The 22,137-nt window shown below is 43.9% G+C and overlaps 1 protein-coding gene across 1 annotated transcript in view; it reads right to left on the bottom strand.

The window, feature by feature from the left end:
- Positions 1–22,137, bottom strand: part of PCSK6 (proprotein convertase subtilisin/kexin type 6) — a 195,625-nt gene that overhangs the window by 136,869 nt on the left and 36,619 nt on the right. The window contains exon 2 of the mRNA XM_077124015.1: positions 4,888–4,992. Coding sequence (XP_076980130.1) covers positions 4,888–4,992 — 105 coding nt within the window. The remainder of the gene's footprint in view (positions 1–4,887; positions 4,993–22,137) is intronic.

Here is a 22,137-nt window from a genome sequence, read left to right as displayed (position 1 = left end):
GAACAGAGATGCGTGCTTCTCACTAAGACAGGAGATACTACAGGACAACCAAATGTGGGCCAAAGATCGTGAGTCTGCTTTGGTATATGCTGAATTTGAAAAGTCATCGGGACATTGAAGTGGAAGCATTGAGAGTGCAGGTAAGTAATAAAATTCTGTTTCAAACTTTTTACGAATTCATAGTAAGTATTCCACGGGTTGTACCAAAAAGATGAGAAGGCGACGGCTTGTCATTCTTTCCTGAGTCACAGAGAAGGGATTTCAGGTAGCTGGAGATTTCTCCTCTATCCACATGAACAGATTGGTCAGGCCCCAGGCTGCAACCCTGTGTCCACCCCTAAAGGTTGTTACCTAGTTCATCAACCCCTGAGACCAACCTGGTCACTTACTGTCTGTGTCCTTCCCTTTGCCTGGAACTTTTTGTTTGTTTGCCCTTTGGTGGCTCTAGCACACAAAACTGTCAGATAACATTCCATCTGTGGTTAACGGAAAGATGTGCTTAAACGTTGCGTCACTGCTGGAAGGAAACCGGAGCTTTGATTAAACTCTGGGGGGCAAATTCCCATCCCATAAAACAGAAGGCTGGTCCTCACAGATCATTTTCCAACTTCTAAGCTTTAAGACACTGAAATAAAGTATCACCCCAGAGGCTTCCACCTCCCTGGAAGGAGCCACAGAGGGCTCCCTAATAACATCTTTATCTTTCAATTTCCATCATCAATCTGGCTGAGGACCGAAAGGAAGGAAAGGGCTGAACCAGAGTCATCGCGCTAAAATGTAAGGTTTGGATGACAAGGGCAGCAGCGTCGAACTGTAAGCCAGCTGGTAACATAATGAGAACAAGTAATTTTAAAAAAATGGAAAGCCCTTTCAGCTATTGGCTGATGCTTCTGTAACATCCACCCTTCTCGAGACTTTTGGCAAAAGAACAAGTTGAAAACAAATGCTTTCAGTTTGCTTAAATGACAGCCCTTGGAAAAATCCAGTGACTGATAATGCACACAGAGAACATGGGCTGTTCTCCCCAGATTAGGGCTGATCAACAAGGCAATCAACTGGAGGAAAACGGCCTTTTTCAAAGATGGTACAAAAACATCACATAAAGGTAATTAAGAATGCAAAGAAAACGAATGCACAATTCCAGTATAGGGTCAGTGCAAGAAGATGCTCCTTGCATTTTGTTTTGTCTTGTTTTTAAAAATGCAGACTATTAGCTTTTATGGGATGTAGAAGAGTATTATAAATTCCATCACTTATCCAAGCATTTTTATACAATAGGGACTGGAGTTAATTAAAATTAAATACCATCTGCATTTGACTGAACTTTATCCTAAGTCCTATAACATTCATTTCCCGTTTGGTCATTCCAACACAATGACAACTTTGCATTCCAATGTCTTTGAATAATATTACATCATTTTTCCTTTTATTAATAGCATTAATTACATGACTCTTTAAAAGCAAAGGTGTCACAAAGATGCTCTGGGAATGTAGGAAAACGTTCTGAAGCAATGCACTAGGAGATAACACTAAATCCTTTGATCTAAAACAGCTCATTTTGCCAAAAATTTAATCGGAATGGCCAGGCAATGTAAATAGACTGACAGCTAATTGATTTGGTTTGCATTAAAACAAGACTAATTTAAACAGAGGTATTCTGGTTGCGATTCTGAATTCGTAATTGGTTCAGATGTCTATATGCTCTCCCTGGGGCTAAAAATTTAATTAGAATAGTGAGAAACAATCAGCCAATCGTGTGGAAGCTCCAGCCGGGGCTGGAATGTGCAGGCTGTTTACCTTCTCTCTCTTTCTTCTTTATTGGCAGGATGCTTTGATAGCAGTCCTGCCAGGAGGTTATTAAGAAGCTCTGTGTAAAAGAGATTTTTATTTGAAAAAATTTAACTGCCATCACCTTTGCCTAAAAAGCCTACCCTTCCTCCTTCTGTTTTCTTCAAAGACTTAACTGATACCTAGGAATATTTTGCCCACAGACCTAAACTGGATAAAATACCGTACTGTAAACATGCCTAAAATGAATAAACCACATATATTCAAATGTTCCAGAGAAGAGACTCTCCACACCCTGGTCTGAAGCCCTGTGGAATCTTCTCACTTTCTCCCGTGGCCTTGGCCAGTTTCGCCCATGCACATGTCTCGTCTCCCCTCCCCTACTGTGGGCTCACCCAGTATGGGACCAGGTTGAGCAGCTCTGCCTTCCCCAGGGCCCCGGGACTTGCACCCAGCAGGTACACAATTAATATTTTCAGAAAGAAGGGAAGAGCAGTCCAGATGAGTATTTTTAAGAGTTTTAAAACTTAGTCACTAAAAAAATGAGATTGCAGACAAAACACAGACTAAGTCTCAAATTTCAGTTCTACCTTCTAACAATTGAGAAAGAGCTTTATTCCTGGAAGCCATCATGGGAAAGCAACCAAGAAAGCCACTGGCCCAGTTTCATGGGGTGGGGGTTCTTCCCTCAAGCAGACAGCCTGAAACTTTCTGGGTGTCAACAATACGATTGCTTGAAAAGACTTCAGATGAAGAACAGGTCTTCATAAAATAGATTACTTGCTAAAAGTGAAATTGTAGAGCAGACCCACAGCAGCTTTCTTCTTAGTTTAGAATTCTCCCCAAACACTGACAGATGATGAGCCATTTTCACCCTCACCCCTGGCCTTGCAGCCCCACAAAACTCACATTTCCTCCATGATCAGAGAAGGAAACTGAGTAGCCTTTGCAGCGTTCCTCTTTGACTCAGTTTCATACAGATATATGCAAACATGCCCGTGTGTCCTTCTCCAACTGCCCCATTCTGCAGGAATAAATAACTAACAATCTGGCTTTGTTTCCTAGAGGAAAAAAAAATACACAGGCCCCTTTGAAAAACAGTCTTTTAAGTTCCCTGATGTGAACACAAGTACATATAGCAGCATATAATGTATGTTAAAGTGTCTAAGCACACAGTAATCCCTTAATAAACATTACATGCTATTTCTTGCTATGAAGCAATAATGGGATTAGCATGTTTTATATCTCTTTCTGTTTATCTATACAGCCATCCACCCACCCATCCATCTATCCAACCATCTCTCCATCCAACCATCTATCCATCCACCCACCCACCCACCTATTCATCTACCTACCACCAATCCATCTCTCCATTTCTCTACCCATCCATTCATCTATCCACATATCCATTTATCTTTCCTAGCATCTAGCCACTTACTCATCTATCTACCCTCTCATCCATCCACCCACCCACCCATCCACCCAAACATTTTTTCAACCAAATATCCACCCACCCATCCATCTACCTACCCACCCATCCAACCATCCATCTTCTCCAACCAACTATCCATTCACCCAGTCATGTACCCCCCATCCATCTATCCATCCATCACTCTAACCAACTATCCACCTACCCATTCATCCATCTACCCATCCATCCATTCATCCATCCATCTACAAAACATATTCAAGATAGGCCTATCTTGTCACAGTCCTCTCACATTAATGAGCTCCATGGAGACCACTTATTTATGTGCTTCAAATAAGAATTATCAACAGAATGATGTCCTAGAGAGGTTAATGTGGAGATGACACCCAGGAATAGACCCTCTCTCCAACTCTTCCCCAGTTTGGTCAATACGAAAGGAGCCACTATCATCAATGGGATGGCTTGAGGCCACACCAAGAACCTATTATCCATAGAAACCTTAATATAAATGTTGAATTTATATTAAGTATAATATATTACTTAATTATATTAAGTATCTGTGTTGACAGTTTGGAAACCCAAGCTAACATTTAGCACATCGCTTTTAAGAGAAGATAATTTATGCATTTTAATAGTATGATTTACAAATGACCACATTTTTTTTGTTGGAGCTGCTACTGCTTTCCACATGATCTTAATTTTCCCTGATAGCACTCATCATGTTGTGATACATTACATATTTTTCTGTTTGCAGTTTCATTTCCTGTCCCCGCATTCTACTGGAATAGACGCTCCATGAGATCAGGCTCTGCTGTGAACAGGACCTGACACACAGAAGGGACTGCAAAACTATTTGTGAACTCGGTGAAGGCTCGCTTGGCTACTTTCAATTTTTAATCTTACTGAATATCTTTGATATTTAACAAATAATTATAATTGATCTCTGCATAGATTTGAGATAAATAACCCAATAAATGTGAATTACATTAAAACTTAAAATGTTAGTCTTTTTTCAAATTATATTTTTTTTAGTATTAAACAAAGAGCCATGAAGTCTCAAGGAAAAAAAGTCATATTTACTGCCCAAGTTTTTAAATTCACGGTAACCATCAAGATATGTGTTATGACAACCACAAAAACATCCATCTGCCCAATTTCTAATTTCATTATTAAAAAACTCACATGAATTGCCTAATGCTTTCTCCTTTAGGGGTTATTTCACACGCTTATCTCCTGTGGCTACTATGTATTTTGTTGATCTTTTACACATTCAAAATGTTAATAGAACTATGCTTCCTTAATCATTGCTTCATTCTGAAGTTAAGGATTTTAATTCACAAGACCGACACGGTGCCGTCTAAATTAGAGAATTTAGATGGTGTCATATGTACCTACACATCTGTCTTGGTTTATATGAGGTGGATTTGGAAAACTAATGCCTATATAGATTCATGTTAAAATCCAGACTCAGCCATTTTCGGTGCCAACTTTTATTTTTTTGGGCATGGGCAGGCACCGAAAATCGAACCCAGGTCTCCGGCACAGTAGGTGAGAATTCTGCCACTGAGTCACCGGTGCACCAGACTCAGCCATTTTAAAGACCCCAACAAGCGACAAAGAACACTTTTGAACTGAGGAAAGTATCCATGCCGGGGAAGAGAGAGTCGTACCTGTGGATCCATCCGGAGGAAGGTGTGGGGGCCTCTGCTGCTCAAGGTTGACCTTTTAAATGTCTTGCTGTGATAAAAATGGTAGTAATCTTCCAAATTTCCAATCTGAAAAACAAGAAGCAGGATATCATCCATTAATATAGTTTTATAAACAGTTTCAAAAATCCTACATCTCACAAAACTCTTCCACTTATCTGAGAGGTAACTTCTGCTTCCAGAGGAAACACACACACCAGCGCACACACACACACACACACACACACACACACACCATCATGCTTTCCCACTCATATCTCCAGCACATATTCAGATTTCATGAATGTGAAGGGGAACTTAGATACTCCTTTTTAGAGAAACAACACTAGGTAATAATGAAGCACAAAATTCACCAAATCTTATGGTAAGTTAATACCATTTACCGTTTTTATGATCTTGGCTAAGGTTTATAAACATGAATTAATGTTCACTTAGGGTCAAGGATCCCTGAGGTTAGCTGAGTCAGTGTCAAGTCTACACTAAAATATTCATTTATAAACAAACTCCATCCCCTCCACCCCATGGGTAAACTGAAATATCTAAGAATGAATACTTGCTCTCAAGTTTAACAAGGGAGCCAAAGAAAACATACTTGGCCATCTGCTCCAAGATTGTGAAAAGGTCAGATGAGAACATACAAAGCCCTAGGGTCAAGGCAGACTTCAGTCTGAAGGCTGGTTGGGATCTAGATGTGGCCCACCCCCCTAGCTGGCTCGCTCTGTAGCTCCGACTTGTTCCCAAGATCTGATGACACAACAATATCAGGACACTGTTCTCAGAGGACCCGATTCTTCTTCTAACTTTCACTGACTGTTGAAAATAGTTACTTGGTCACCATCCTTGAAAACAGAGCTTTTTAAAGAGCTAAAAACAGGCTGAATATCCTGTAGACTCTCAAGCTGCTCTTCTCAGGCTAAACCATCCTACTTTCTTTTCTGGCTTCTGATTAAAGGGGGAATGAAGACTCATTGTCATCTAGAGCAGTTTGTATATGGGGATTAGGAGCACGGGTCCAAACCCTCCCCATCCCCCATCACCATCATTAACTGTGTGACCTTGAGGCAAGATCATTCAACCTCTGGGAATCTCAAATCTAGTGTGTAAAGTGGGGATAAACTACTTATTCCATAGAGTTGCTTGGGTGGGATTTAGGTCTGCCTCTCAACAACCCCTTGGTTACCCCTGCCACATGTACAGCCATCTGGTCTGATATGACCAGATCTCAGCAGAGACCTGGAAAGACATGGATGCTGTGAGTGGCCATTTTTCCCTGCTGGGTGGTCAGCACAGCACATCTCTCTAAAAGAAAATAAAGCAGATGTGCAGCAAGAGAGCCCTCCAGCCTCCTGACTACGCTTCAGCTACCACTTGCAGAATTCCTGGCACTCTGGCTACCTCCCATTCTTGAATTTCACGAGATACTCCCTGCCTTTGAAATAAAGAACCCCCTTTTTTCACATAAGCCTGTTCTAGTGGGTTTCTGTTAATGACAACCATAGAATATTGAATACTGTGACAGTCGGGAGGATTAGAGTAGCTATCATCTGGATGTGCCTAGTTTAGTACCTACAACCCATTAGATATTCCATCAGCGGTGGCTAGTATTGGGAACTGGGATGCTTTCTTTGGCTCTTCTCCAAGATTCCTCCATTCCTCCCTTCTAGATCTGGAATGCTGCAGACTTCGATCAAATCTGGGTCTGCATACTAATTCAACCACTTCCCGCTGGGTGACCCGAGACTTAATGTCTCTTAGTTTTCCCATGAGAATAATAACTACCATCTTGAAGGGCTGCTATGAAATTTAAGGGAAATACATATGTAAAGGAGTCATCACAGCACCTGTCAGGTAGTAAGCACTCAATTTAGTTTCCTACCATTCTAATTCTCAGTTCACTTTCTACCTCAAGATATTTTTCTGCCATCACAAGTAAGCCTCATTATCTCTATTTGCACAGAAGAGCTTTTATTTTTCTTCTTACAGATAAGTTTACTTTGTTCACTTCCTCAACAAAGTTAATTGCTGTATATGGCAAAAGGCTCCTCCTAAACCATGCTAGAGTTGTTATTTAGCAACCGAGGCAATAATAAGTCCTAACTTACAGCAGTGTTTAATCAGCATGTTTGCTTATAAGCTGCCACCATCCCTGGGAGATGTTGCATAACTTTTGGTCTTTTAACTCTGGGCATTCAAGTCAATTCCCTTTCAGAAATATGAAGAAACTGAGAGTTGAATCAAATTTTCTGGCAAAGGGATGGATTAACTGTGGAGCTGCTGACCTTTGGCAAGTCCATGTCAGGGTGACCCTAGAAGCCACTGAAGTCAGCACCTTGCCATGGGGCTGTCACACGAGGCTAGAGGCAGCCATAGGTATCTCACCCTGCCTTCAAAGGTCAGTCCCACGGCCATCTAGTCTCCTGCCTCTGGGCTTCTTAGCAGTGGCCCAAAGTGTCTGAGCTAATGGGAACCATTCTCCTTGAGTGATCGAGGGTAGGAACAGTTAGTCCCTGCAGTGCCAATCAGGAAAACTACTCTGGGAGCAGTGGTGGCCAGAACTACACCTGTTTGGATATCTGGGTCCTACACAGCTTGGGGATCTGGGGAGGCCACTGCTACCTTCCTGTTCTTGCAACCTAGCTGCAGAAGAGGAGGGAAAAGGTCAGGGACTGGTCACAAGTGTAATAGTGGCCCAAGGGTCCCTCTGAGACCCTGTGTTCCTCCATCTGCATTCTAGTTCTCAATGGAGGGGTGGGACAGTCATTGCCATTTGACCAGACATGTGAGGCAGGCAAACCATGGACCCTCAGAGAGTGATCCAGAGACTGGGACAGAAAGAGTTGCTTGATAATGGGATTTCAGAGGGAGTAGAGGAAGGAGGGAAGGAGGAAGGAAGGGCACAGCTACTTAGAGGGAATCTAGGCACTGCTTCTGGGCTGCTGGGGGCACGGGTGCAAGAGGTCTGAGACCCTGGGCACTCACCCACAGTCTGCAAATGGGATTAATGTGACATGGAGTTTGACTGTTCTCCAAGGCCTGTGGGTAGACTGTGGTTAATAAAATACTAAATCATCCAGAACAGGGGTCAGCAAACAATGGCCCATAGGCAGATCTGGCCCACTGCTGGCTTTTGGTATTTTTTAAAATAACTTTTTATTGTAGCAATACATATACAGCTCAAAATTTCCCATTTTAACCACTTTTAAGTGTACAATTCAGTGGTGTTAATTACATTCATGACAATGCACTACCACCACCATCACCCATTACCCCAATTTTTCGTCACCTCAAACAAAAACTCTGCACCCATTAAGCAAAAACTCTCCCTTCCCTCAGCCACCCCCACCCCTTGCTAATCTGCCATCTCTTTTTGGCCTCTTTGAATTTTCATTCTAGGTATTTCATATAAGTGGGATCATACAATATGTGTCTTTTTGTGTCTGTCTTATTTCACTCAACATGATGTCTTCAAGATTCATACATGTTGCCATAAGTATCAGAACTTCATCACTTTTTATAGTTGAATAATATTCTATTGTATGTATGTACCACATGGTGTTTCTCCATTCATCTGTTGATGGACACTTAGATTGAATCCATGTTTTGGCCATTGTGAATAATGCTGCTAAGAATACTGGTTTATATCCCTGCTGGTTTTTATAAATAAAGTTTCATGGGGACAAGCCCATTCATTTACCTATTGCCTTTGGCAGATCTGAGTAGTTGCAACAGCAACTCTGTGTCCACCACACTGAAAATATTTACTCTCTGGACTTTTCCAGAAAAAGCTAGAAAATTAGCTGCTAAAAATTCCTTGGAGGATCCATCAAAGTCTCTGATGTTAAATGTGGGTCTCTACAGGTTGGTAACCCCCAGCCCTGAAGCCAAGGGACTCCTTGCTTCACAACCATCAGTACAGCTGGAGTTCAAGTCAGCTTCCCTCCCCACACCTCAGCGTCTTGCTCGGTCATGGAGGTTCTCCACACACCCTCCCTTCCAGATGACCCAGGATGCCCAGATGCCTTCAGCTCCCTCTGTCCTGCCCTCTGCCACAGCTTTCCCCAGAGCAGGAAGCCTGGATCCAGAGTGTGAGGTTTCCATGATGGACCAATGGTTGGAGAAGACCAAGGGGAGGTAGAGCAGGAGGCCAGGGACCTGATCAGAGAGCTGGCTACATGAGGAACATGGCCCCTGGGGAAAAGGCATCTTTACTTTGGAGGACATGGCATTGATAATGTAGCTATTTTCTGCTCCTCAGTCCCCATTCCATCTACGCCACCTCAAGTTCTCACCTGACCTACCACAACAGTGCCAACCTCAAATGTGCCCTACTCTAACTTGAGACACCGCTCCTTAAGATTTCTGGGTGTCTTTGTGGGATACGAGGATAGGATGCCAAATTGGAAGACCCCAGGTCTTGGCTAGATCTGCATGAGGTGGCCTCTGTGTGGTGCCCTTGTTTTACAGATGGAAAAACTGAGGTCCATGGAGAGGAATCTCAATGTCAAACTCCAGGGCTCCCGATTCCTGAAACAGCAATTTCCCCTTCTGCCCACAGGCAAAGAGAGGATCATGTTTGACACCCCATGATATACAGATACACAAAATAGGGTTTAAAATTCTTGCTCCCCTTTTATATATCTTCAGGGTCAAATCGACAGGAGCTGAAATCATAAGCATAAATAGAAAAGTGGGGGGAAGCATAAAGATCTGAAATGCAAGTAAAAATCTATTCTCGTTTTTAGTGGACATTTGTCTTGATATTAAACTCAGGGTTCTTCCTGGACGGCAGCCCAGGGCTGGGTGCTGTGTCGCGGCCGGGGACTGTGAGAACATCATGTGCCTTTGGTCACCCAGGTTCACGTCTTCTCAAGCAAATATCCACGCAGCCTGCTTTCATAGCACAGAGAGCAATGACTTCTAAGGAATGCTGGTGTTTTGGGGGCTGGAGCAACCTTCTCTTCATTCTTTTTCTTGATAGCAAAAGAAAAATCCTCCATAACCCCAAGCTGCCTACCAGTCCCGCTTAGCTCTGAACCCTTCCCAGAACCTCGGTCTGCCCTTGTCATCAAGGAATCCAACATCTGGTCTTTGAGTTTTTTTTTTTTTTTTTTAAATACAACATTAAAAATTCAGTATGTTCTTTTTCTCTTTCTTTGTCCATGGCAATTTCAATATGCATTAATTAAAGCAAATGTATTGCATAGCAGCCAGGAAAATAACCATTTGCTGAACATGTAATGTTTACTCAACGTTGATATGTAAGTACACACATTAGTTGATAAAACTAATACCATCATTAAATCATCATTAAAAACTTCCTAAATGTTCTCAGCCAGAACACTGGAAGATATAAGATCCAAGAACTTACAGAGAGGAGAGTGAAATGTGTTGTTTTTTTTAAAAAAATTTGTATTGTATAGCATAACATATATACAAAGCAAAAAAATAAAAAAGCAATAGTTTTCAAAGCACTCTTCAACAAGTAGTTACAGAACAGATCCCAGAATTTGTCATGGGCTACGATACAATCCTCTCATATTTTTCCTTCTAGCTACTCCAGAGTATAGGAGGCTAGAGGGCTTAAATATTTTTTTTTATCATCACAATTGACTTTTTTGCAAAAAATAACATATATACAAAAAGGCTATACATTTCAAAGCATACCACCACAATTAGTGTAGAAAATACTTCCGAGTTTGACACTGGTTACAATTTCACAATTTAGGTTTTTACTTCTAGCTGTTCTAAAATACCAGAGACTAAAAGAGATATCAATTTAATGATTCAGCATTCATATTCATTTGTCAAATCCTATCTTATCTATATAACTCCACCATCACCTTTGGTCTTTCCAAACCTTTCTTTAGGGGTGTTTGGACTATGGCAATCCTAAATTTTTCATATTGGAAGGGTCTGTCACTAATATGGGGTGGGGAGATGGAACTACCTGATGTTCTAGAGTCTGGGCTAGGTTTCAGGACTTATCTGGACCAGGGACCCATCTGCAAGTTGGAGGTTTCTGGAAAGTTACTGTAGTGCATGGAACCCTTGTGGAATTTTCTATATTGCCCTAGGTGTTCTTTAGGATTGGCTGAAATGGTCCTGGTTGGGGGTTGGCAGCTTATGATAGGTAGCAAGGTCTAATTGGAGCTGGTGTAAGAGCAACCTCCAGAGTAGCCTCTCAACTCTATTTGAACTCTCTCTGCCACTGATACTTTATTAGTTACACTTCTTTTCCCTCTTTTGGTCAGGATGGAATTGTTGATCCCACGGTGCCAGGTCTGGAGTCATCCCTGGGAATCATCTCCCACATTGCCAGGGAGACTTTCACCCCTGGATGTCATGTCCCATGTAGGCGGGAGAGCAATGATTTCACTTGCAGAGTCGGGTTTAGAGAGAGTGAGGCCACATCTGAGCAACAAAAGACCTCCAGAAGTAACTTTTAGGCATGCCTATAGGTAGTCTAAGCTTCTTGGCTACCTACATAAGCTTCACAAGAGTAAGCCTCAAGATCAAGGGCATGGCCTATTGACTTGGGCGTCCCTAAAGTTTGACACAGTATCAGGGGGTTTCCTGATGGTAAGGTTTAATAGTTCCTTATTCTTTCTCCTCTCCCTCAAGGGACTTTGTCAATACTTTTGGATTATCTGCTGATTATACTCTAGGATGTATTCAGGCATTACATGAAATGTAGTTTAATTCTCTTTAATAAGATGCTCTATGAGACTTTTAAAAAACAATCTAGGTAGTACACATGCATGGTACAAAATACGAAAGGTCCAAAAGAGTACACAGCTAATAGGGAACAGCGATTTACCTTCTTGTCCTGTCCCCAGCCACTGAGTCCCCAGCCCATGCTCACTGCCCAGAACAAGAGCTGCTGGTGGGAGTTAAATGCAGCCCAGATGCAGGCATTAAGTGCGAGTTTATATGTATCAATTTGTTTGATTCACCGAACAACCCTCTAGGTAGATGTTATTATTCTCATTTTGCAGATAGAAAAGCTGAGGTGCAGCAGTTAAGTGTGTTACTCAAGACCACGCATCTAGTGGGCAGCACAGAGTCGGCCTCAGCCATCACCACTTCTGACCGTTGGCCATGAGGTGCTGTGGAGACTCAAATCACCCCAGTCCTTGTCCTCAGCAGCAGGTTCTTTCCCAAAAAGCAAAGGACCTCAACGAGTGTTAACATTCCTCCATTCCAACGAAGAAATAATGGGATATATGCATACCATGTTCCACATGCGTATGTCATCCATTATGTCTATATATTAGCGTGTGTGCATGTACATGTGTGTATGTGTGTGTTTTAGCTTCCTAGGCTGCATAAGCAAATATAATGAAATGGGTTGGGTTAAACAATGGGAATTTATTCCCTCATGGTTTTGAGGCCGGGAAAATGTCTAAATCAAGGCATCATTAAGGAGATGTTTTCTTCCTGAAGACCATGGCATTCTGGGGCTGGCTGCCAGGGATCCTTGGCTCCTCTGTCACACGGGAAGGTACACGATAGTGACTCCTGGTCTCTTCCTTCTCTTCAAGGTCCAGTTTCAGCGTCTTGCTCTTTGTGACTTTCTCTCTTTCTGAATTCATTCTGTTTATAAAGGACTCTAGTAATAGAATTAAGACTCATCTCTGATTGGGTTGGGTCAAACCTTAACTGATGCAGCCTCATCAAAAGATCCTACTTACGAGTTCACACCCATAAGAATGGTTTAGGTTTAAGAATATGTTTTTCTGGGATACAAACAGCTTTAGACAACTTGAGGGTATACGTGTGTATATGCGTGTCTGTGTGTATGCATGTGAGTGAGTGTATGTGCGTGCATATATATGTGCCTGTGGGCATGCTGTAGGGGTATGTGCAGGTGACTATCTACATGTGTACATGTATGTGTGGAGCACTTTACTACATGTGTGTATGTGTATGAGTGTATACAAATTACATAAACAAATGGCTCTGAAACCCAGCCAGGATGTCCTTGGTTTCTCCACGACCCTCTCATTTCAGTGGACCTCCTGGAACTGTCCTCATCCAGAACCCTATGGCCATGGCTCCCAGCCTAGGCACACATTAGAATCACCCGAGCAGCTCCAGCCAAGTAGCTGGGGGCCTGGCCCCACCCCCACACAGAAGTCCAGGTTCCAAGGTCTGACCTGCAGCTGGGCATGAGAATTTTGACACCTTTCCCCAGGAGAAGCTCAGCGCTATCTTGGGATTATTTGAAAGACCAAGAGGACAAGTCCATCAAAATCAAGAGGATGTTCACCCTCTGTCCACCTGGCACACCCCTACGCATCCTCAAAGCCCAGCTTTCCATTGTTCCCTCTGTGAACCTTTCCTACTCATGTGGGTCCCAAGCTCCCAGCTGAGCCCTCTGAAGGTCGGGGCCATAGCCCACCATCTGTGTCACTTTGTTCCTGGCAGAGCGCATGGGGTGCACCAGCCCCCTGAATTTGAGGAGGAGGACTCCTGCCTCCACCAAAACAGCTATCCTCAGGCCAGCATCACTATGCCACCTTTCACTGCCTCTACCACACTAAGTCTGCCCCCTTCTCCTGAGAAGTTCTGTGTCTTGGTAAATGGCACCTCCATTTTCCGAGTGCATCCAGTCCCACCAAACCCTCCTGAAGCAACCTTTTAACTGGTCATCAAACATGGACCCCTCTCTACCCAACCACCCTGCCCACAGGTAGGCAGCTCTGTAGCTTTGCTTGGACCACAGCAGAGACCCTCACTGGATTCCTGGTCTGTTCTGTACCCTGTACTGCTTTTCCCCATCCCAGTTCCTCGTCAGTCTCAGAGGATGAAGCACGAGCCCTTTACAGGGCACATGGAGGCCTCTGCAATTAAGCCAGACTCTCACAGGCCACAGCCTGCCCCAGCAGCATCACCCTCTGTCCTCTGATGACGTCACATGGTGTGAAGAGCCCTGTCACACCTCGAGCTGACCTCTCACACCAAGAAAACTGAGTTCTCTTCCTTTTCTAACCATCACCCTGGCTGTCCCTACCTCCAGGAAGCCCTTCGTGATCTTCCTGCCCACATTTTGCTATTATTCTCTCTCTTTCTCTCTCTCCATTCTGAGCTCCTTGAGGGTAGCATCCTGTGCATAGCAGAAACTCAAAACACGCTTGGCAAAATGAACAAATTTCTGGCTTCAGATGACACTGGAAGGACATAGGTATCTTCCCCATCTTACCCCTACCTATCCAGTGAGGTGCTGAGCCACAGGACAGGAGGGGAGCAGGCTGAGATGTGAGCGTCTTGCCTTTGGGCACTGTCTCTAGCTCTCCTCACAAGGCAGCCCTGAAACCAGAGTGCCGGCTGTGGGGTGGGGAGGGCCACCTCCATTGCATGCGATCTGCAGGAACACAAGGACAAGTGATGCAGGAAATGTCCAGTTCTGAACAGCGTCCGCTCATGATGAACCCTCAATCCGAGCAGCCAGCATTATTCACTCATTACAAGCACACTCAGCCATGGAGGAAGGGACACCCAGGGACCACAGGTGGGGATAAGAGTAAACAGCTTGCAGAGCCAAGCAAGGGATGGCCAGAAGCCAAGTGTGATGGGGAGAGGCCTGGGCTGGGTGTGTTTACAGGAAGAGCCTCTCTTTCATTCTGTTTTATTTTTTAAAGGCAAGTATAGTGGGTCTCAAATTACCTCTCTGTTTATAAGGACAGGTTTGAGCTCTGACAGGTCTTAGTGGGCGCTACCAGTTTGCGCTCACCTTGCCTTCCTGAAGGACAATAAGAAGACTCAGGGTTTTTTGAAGATCTCAAGGAATGGAGGAGAGGAGTCTCATTTCATTTATCATGTCTGATGCACAGCAAAATCAGAGAGGAGAATGCCAAAACGACCCCAAATGACATCGGACTGTTCCAAAGGTCCGCCTGCTCACTGAACTCTCCAATGGACGTGACTTCAGACACAGGTGCAATTCTGTTAAGTCCTCTAGTCAGCAAGCTGGGTCTTGGAGGATGGTTAAGTGCATACTTTGGACAGGCCACAAAAATGCCATCCCCACCTCTCCCGGGGACAGCTGATAAGCAGCCAAGGAAAGGTCACAGCTCAAGGTCTCAGAAATGAATGGACTTTAATGAGGTTTCTGACTTTGAAAAAACAAACCAAAAAAAAAAGCCCAAAAAACTATTCACTTTATCATTCCCAAAGCCTGCCCTTGCCTGGAAACAGATGTTCTGAGCCCTCTCTGTTCTGCAGCTGCACCATTCTGGCCACTGGGCTTATCCATCCTCAAACCCAGCATCTTCCAAGGCCAGGGCTTTTGGGGAAGTCTGTGTCTAAAAACCACAGGGGTCTGAGTTCAGTTACATGTTATTGATTCCCAGTTGGTCTAGTTAAGAAAAATATACCTAATTAAAGCCCATAAAAACCTACACACCAAATTAATTCTGTCTTGCTCCAGTGGCTTCCGCCTGAAGAAAGTTATAAATACAGACGGCCACTGAAACTATATTTAGCCAACACTGGGCTACTAGGTATTTACAGCAAGGGAAATCCAGAAAGAGAGAATGGGCATTTTGTTATTTTTTTTAAATATTAAAAGAAGAAAAAAACTGCTTCCCATTTCTGTCCCACAGACACATAGAAACATTCTGTTATTGCGATAATTACAATTCTGACCCAAGGTAAGATTATTACACAATTTCCCATTCCCATAAAATTCCTTTCTTTAACGCATATCCTCCCAAACTGTGCAATAAAGCTGTTCAATTTCCTATAAGTTTCCCCCCAAAATACTATTTTTTACTTAGTAGACTTCATTTTCTCTTCCCTTCAGTTGCCAAACTGAATTGTCTGGACTGATGGGGATATCTGATTTATGGATCTGACTTCTCAGCCCATCCTTTCCATCCATATACATTCACAAAGAGCTATCCCAAAAATTTTACAATCTACTTTGAAGATCTTCATCTTAAGTCATTTGCTAGTTAAAAATGACTGTCTGGAATTAGTCATTTTATTAGATTTCTAAACCCAACCCCCTCATTAGTATCCATTTTTATTTAAAAATTTAAAGTGTAACTTTCCCTTTTTTTTGAAAAATTCAGTGCTGAGTCATAACACGGGACAGAGCCTGGCTTCACGTTTGTGGGGAGGGAACAAGGGGAAGAGCTGGGGTGACCTGAAGAGAGGTCTCATTTGAGCCTGTGGTGGTTTGAAATTGTTGTGTACCCCAGAAAAGCCACATTCTTTAATCCTCATTCAACATCATTGGGTGGGATGTTTTTGATTGTTTCCATGTGACCCACCCAATTGTGGGTGGGACCTTTTGATTAGGTGGTTTCCATGGAGATATGTCTTCACCCATTCAAGGTAGGGTTGCTTACTGGAGCCCTTTAGGGGGAACCATTTTGGAAAAAGCTTCAGAACCACACAGTCAGAGCTTTGGAGAAGCAGAAAGAAAATGCCCAGGAAGCCATTTTGACATCAGAAGCTGGGAGAGAAAGCTGGTAGATGTCGTCACGTGCCTTCCCAGCTGACAGAGGTGTCCTGACGCTAAAGACCCCAGCAGACACTAGCCACGGGCCTTCCCACCTGACAGAGGTGTTCTGGACTCACTGGCTTTTCTTGAGTTAAGGTATCTTTTTCTGGATGCCTTAGTTGGAACACTTTTATAGCCTTAGAACCATAAACTTGCAACTTAGTAAATTCCCTTTTTAAAAGCCCTTCTCTTTCTGGTATATTGCATTGTGGCAGCCTTAACAAACTAAAACAGAGCCCAAGTACCCAAGCAGGTGAGGAAAGCGTCTATGCTGGGGGTGGGGAGAGTACCCAACATGAAGCATCAGAGTCCAAGCAGGGTGGGTGGGGGTATCTATCTGGGGGAGATGGTGACAGCTGACCTGCAGATTGGTTACTAGGTAGGACTGACTAAATATGTTACTATATTGAAGACAGTGGGAGCAGAAGAAGGGACAGATTCATGAAAGGGGAAAAACTAGAATGATGCTGTGATGTTGGACTGGAATTGGGTTTCCATGTGAATTCATAGTCTTCAATATACAGAGCTAGACAGAGAAATAAATATATGGGCAAGCATGTATATATAGGCATCTATAGACATCTCTCCCTTTTCTCTCCGCCAAACAGGACTGCAAGCAGCAACAACTGAGTAGCAAAGAGCCCACTGAGAGGCCCAGATCTTGGCTTCCAGATACCATTTTCTGCTAAAAGAAACCAGGGCTCCTTGGAGAAATGGCTGATTCTGGGGTGGGGACAGGGAAAGTACAAGATGAACAAGCTTCATCTTTGTTCGTTTTCCAGGAATCAAAGCATTGCTCAAAGAATGCTAGAGGCATGTCAAAAGGACACAGGGGCCAGCCTGCAGGGCTCCCGTTGGACAAAGTGGGGACAATTTTAGCATCAAAATGGTCACTCTGATGGGTTGTAATCTACTGAATAAAAAAGGAAACAAGGAATTCATACAGATACAATTACATTAACAGAAAGTTGAATTTCATAGGAACAGGCTACTTTTACTTGTTTTAAAGAACCTCTCCACAAAATACTTATTAATGAGAAAATGGAGAAGAGAAAGCTCACTGTGGCAAATCCCAGCAGAAAACTTCCTTCCTCCAGATAACAATGTCAACATCACGAGTAGTGCAATAAGCTGAAACCTGGGTCACATGACAGGATACAAGAAGAAAAACACAAAGTCACTTCTGTGACATTCCTGTTAAAACCGAATAGCCTGAACATGAGGAAAGATCAGAAAAACCCAAAGCAAAATTTTATTTTACAAAATAACTACCTATGACTTAGAAGCATCAAGGTCATGAAAGTCAAGAAGAAGGCAGGTAACTGCTCCGCAGCATCAAAGATGACTAAGGAATAGGGCCTTCCCAAACCATGCTGGCAGCTGAGGCAAAAGGAAAAAATCAGCAACACTGACCCTGTATTTCCTCAGGTATTTGCTATTTTGCTCAAACACGGCTGTTTTTGCATTAATTTAAAGTGTGTTAATTATTGCATTAAAAATGTTATTTCTCTCCATCGCTGAGTTTGTGGGCATCCCCTTAAATGTTGTGCCCAAGGGGACGCCTCACTCGCCTAACCCTAGTCCTAACCCTGGTAAAGAGACTCCATGATTAAATGTAACACGTGATTCTGAGCAGGATCCTTTCCTGTGCAGGGCATTGCTGGCACCTGGCAAATCATGATATGGGCATGAGAATCAGAAGGTAGCCATTTACCAGTGTTGATTTCCTGGTTTTTATGGTGGCTCTGGGGTCCTGCACAGACTGTCCTAGTTTATATGAAATGGCCATGAAAGCATTAGGGGTAACGAGGTATCAGGACGGCAACTTATTCTCAAATGATTCCGAAAAAGAGTTTCATACTATACTTCTAACTCTAAGTTTGTGATTGCTTCATATTTAAAAAAATAATTGCTTTCATTGCAATGAATCCATCTCCACCTTCCCCCCACCCCACACACCTTCCCAAATAAAGCTTAAAGGACTTAAGGACTGGACCTGAAGACAAAACATGAATTGGTTCAGTTTTTATCACTCCTCTGCTAGAGCATCTTCCTCCAACTCTATGTTGTAGAGGGCAGATTGGTTCTTGGAATCATGTCTCCATTCCTTCCTCCCACCAAAGCTGAAACTGTGGGGTTCATATCATTTTGCAAAAGAGACAGAAATCAAATGGGGTTTATCTCAAATGCAGGTGACCTCTGCAAACTTGCACTGTCACCCGACAAGCTACCCCTGCGCAACTGATTTGAAAATGAATACAGGTTTGCACTAGGTGTCCACGCTGTCCACCAACTTGCCCTTTGAAGAGTTGGTATCTTGTTGGGAGCGGGACCCCCAATACCTACAGAACCCAGTGGGGATTCAATGGCAGGGAGTAGTTGGGAGTCATGGAGACTTAGGGAACCCAATACTGCCAGATCTCCCAAACTCTTCACGAGATGACCTTCAGAGTCTGCACACACACTCCCTATTTTTTAATGTTGGCCACTGATTTAAAAAAAATTCTAACACCACTGTGCCTTCCCAAAACATGCCTGCAGGCCGAGTTAGCCTATGGCCCTTACAACTATGGATTTAAATCTTGCCCAGATATTTTGTAACTCTTTTTTACTGCAAATAATAGGGGGATAGCCTTATCTTCAAGGAAGTCTCATCTGGAAACCTCACAAGGGAAGATAAGGTCTGCTGCAGCCCAGATTTGTTCTTCCTGAAGGGCTTCTCCAGGTTGCAAATGGACGTTAAGTGCCTCTGCCCCCTCCAGCATCAGCGACTGTGCTGGTGCCACCAGGGCAGGCTGCTTACACCACTGATCTGAGAACACACGGCGAGGAAACCGTGGGGAATGTGGCTCCCACCAGCCGCCCTCCCAGAGCGCTTGGCTGCAGCTCAGGCCATTTGAGTGAGGAAGTTCATGTTGTAGGAGGCAGCAAGGTTTAAAAATAAGACTAATAATGGATATCTGTCCTCAGGAAAGAAAAGCTGAAAATGCACATTTTAAAATCTAGAATACACTCACTTGACCAGTGGTTATCTTAAGGGAAACAAGAAGGTATTTTAGAGAAATTAATCCTGAAAAACTTCACTTTAAAAATAAATATCCCTTTTACCTTTTGTCCCTGACTTTCTTGACAGTGACTCCTGAGCTCCAGGGACACAGCGGCATTCGAGACGTCAGCATACGGTGGTCAGCGGGGAGCAGGCACAGCCAGCCCCCCACCCCCCAAAGCAGAGAATGGACACCATGATGCAAAGACGCCACCCAGCTGTAATGACTGACCACTCTAGGCTCAAGGTAGTTCTTCCCCCTTCTCTGATCTTTCCTATTATGCAGGTTCCTTCAAAAGGAGAAGAAAAAGGAAGATAGGACGGGGACGGCAATGCACGCAGTAAGGGTACATGTTTCCCTGACCCAACATAAATCTGCAGCCCCCGATGGACAGCAGCAGATGGGGGGCAGGGGCAGAACACAAATGAGGGCTCAGCTTCATTTTATTCTGACGGGCACTCCAAGAGACCGCCACGTAGGCCTGCTGCCCAGACTGCCTGAGTCCCAGGTGGCTCTTGGTAGGTGAAGATAACGAAAACTGTCATCCAACGACATTCCTGCCCAGACTCCAAAACACCAATAAAATCAGACGGAGAGAGAAACAAGCGCTGTCATCCGGCTTCTGGGCAACGCCAAGCCAGTCATTAAAAAATGAAGAAGCAACTGACGTGGCACCGAAATGCAACTGGAGGGCCACCCTCTCCCAGTTAGGGAGCTCACCTTCATCTGTAAACAAAAAAATAGAGCCTTGTGCAATTATTTTCATGTTAGCTCTCCTCGTGTGGGCTTTGGGATTTCTCGTGCAAGCTGGTGTGTGAAGGAGTTAGGGAAGCAGCCCCAGTGCTGCCCCTGGCCCCCTCTCCAGCCTCAGTCTCTCTTGCCTCAACTGAGGGGCTGGGCTGGCTTTTCTCTCCATCCCTTTCTAAAAACTCTCATGTGTGGTTCATAGAATATCTGTCAATAAATTTATGGGTAAAATGTTCCCATTCAAAGTAAAACTTCAGAGCTCTGATTGGTAGAGGAGAAATCGTGTGGAAAAAAAAAAAAACAGGAGAAAATGGGTCACTCTAATTTCCCTTTGCCCTATTGCTCCCCCACCAATAATTTAAAGAGTGCCCATAGCACCTTATAAACAAGAGAATAGGTCAGATGAAGGTCACCCACGGGCTCAGAGTTCTTCCCTGGCCTCCTTCCTGCATGTTTATTGACAGTAATGTCCACCCTGGGTCTTGGGCAACTAAACATTCCTTCCTCATCCTTCTCAAGTCACTTTTCAAGTCACCATTTGTTCATTCACTCAACAAGCATTTGAGTGGCTACTCTGAGCAGGTACCACTCTATACACTGGGGGTCCAGCTAGGCCCAGGAGGTCCAGGCCTGCCTCCAGGGGAGAGACCAGTCAGAGACATGACCACAGAGCAAGAGGAAGGCTGCCCCTTGGCTGAGGATGAAGCACCAGAGAAGCCAGTCTGCCCGGCGAGCATGCAGGTGGCATAACTGTTAACACCCACCTGCCAAAATACATCCATGATAAAAAGAACAGTCCCTACATTCCTATTTTAACCCCAAAACACTTCCCCTTCTCCCCTTCCCCACCTCTGTAACCTCTAATCTGCTTTCCATCTCTGTGAATTTGCTCTTTCTAAACACCTCTTTTAACTGACATTATGCAGTATTTATCCTTATGTGCCTGGCTTATTTCACAGAGAATAATGTTTTCCAGGTTCTTCCATGTTGCAGCCTGCCTTAGAACTGCATTCTTTCTTATGACCAAATGATATTCTATGGTGTGTACATGCCACATTGTTTCTCCATTCATTTGTGGATGGACACCTGAGTTGTTTCCACCTTTCGGTAATTGTGACTAATGCTGCTATGAATACTAGTGCATGAAAACCTGTTTGAGACCCTGTTCTCTCTCTCTTTGGGTTTATCCCTAGAAGCAGAATTTCTGCGAAGGACCTGCATATTTCAAGGCTGGAGTCCTGGTTGTAGAGAGAACACCTTCTCTCCCCAGGCACTCAGGGAAAGATGGGCCGGATAGAGAGAGGGGCAGACAAAGGAGGTGCAGATCGAAAGGCAGGCAGGGTGAAGAACCTAATCACCAACTTCCATAGATAGTAGAAGTCATTCTGCAGGACACAGCAGTTAAATCTGGGGCCTTGGAGCCAGGCTGCCCAGATCTGAATTCCAGCTCCAGCTTTTTCACTGACGAGAGATGCTTGGCAAATTCCTTAATTTCTCTTCACCTCCATTTCCCTTTCTATTCAACAGGGACAACACTGCCATCTTCTCTGGCGGTGCATAGCCTGGGACCAGGTACATGGTAGGCTCAGTCACTGGCTTACTTTCCCAGCAGTTATGACAAATGACACATTGGGAATTGACTTAACACGAATTTATTGGCTCAGTTTTAGAGGCGTCGAAAACGCCACACTTTCTCCCTGTAGTGTGCAGCATTCTGGCGCTGGCTTGTTGCAATCCTTGGGGATCCTTGGATTGCATCTCTACCTCCACCACATGACAATGTCTTTGGTTCCCTCCTGTGTGGTTTCCTCTGACTTCCAGCTTTTTATAAGGCTTCTGGTCATAGGAAAAAGGCCCACCCTGATTCAGCCAGGCAGCGCCTTAACTAATAAATAACAGTATTTTCAAATA

This window comes from Tamandua tetradactyla, chromosome 12, assembly GCF_023851605.1.
Source record: "Tamandua tetradactyla isolate mTamTet1 chromosome 12, mTamTet1.pri, whole genome shotgun sequence".
Classification (NCBI taxonomy): domain Eukaryota; kingdom Metazoa; phylum Chordata; class Mammalia; order Pilosa; family Myrmecophagidae; genus Tamandua; species Tamandua tetradactyla.
This window is presented reverse-complemented; position numbering and strand designations above follow the sequence as displayed.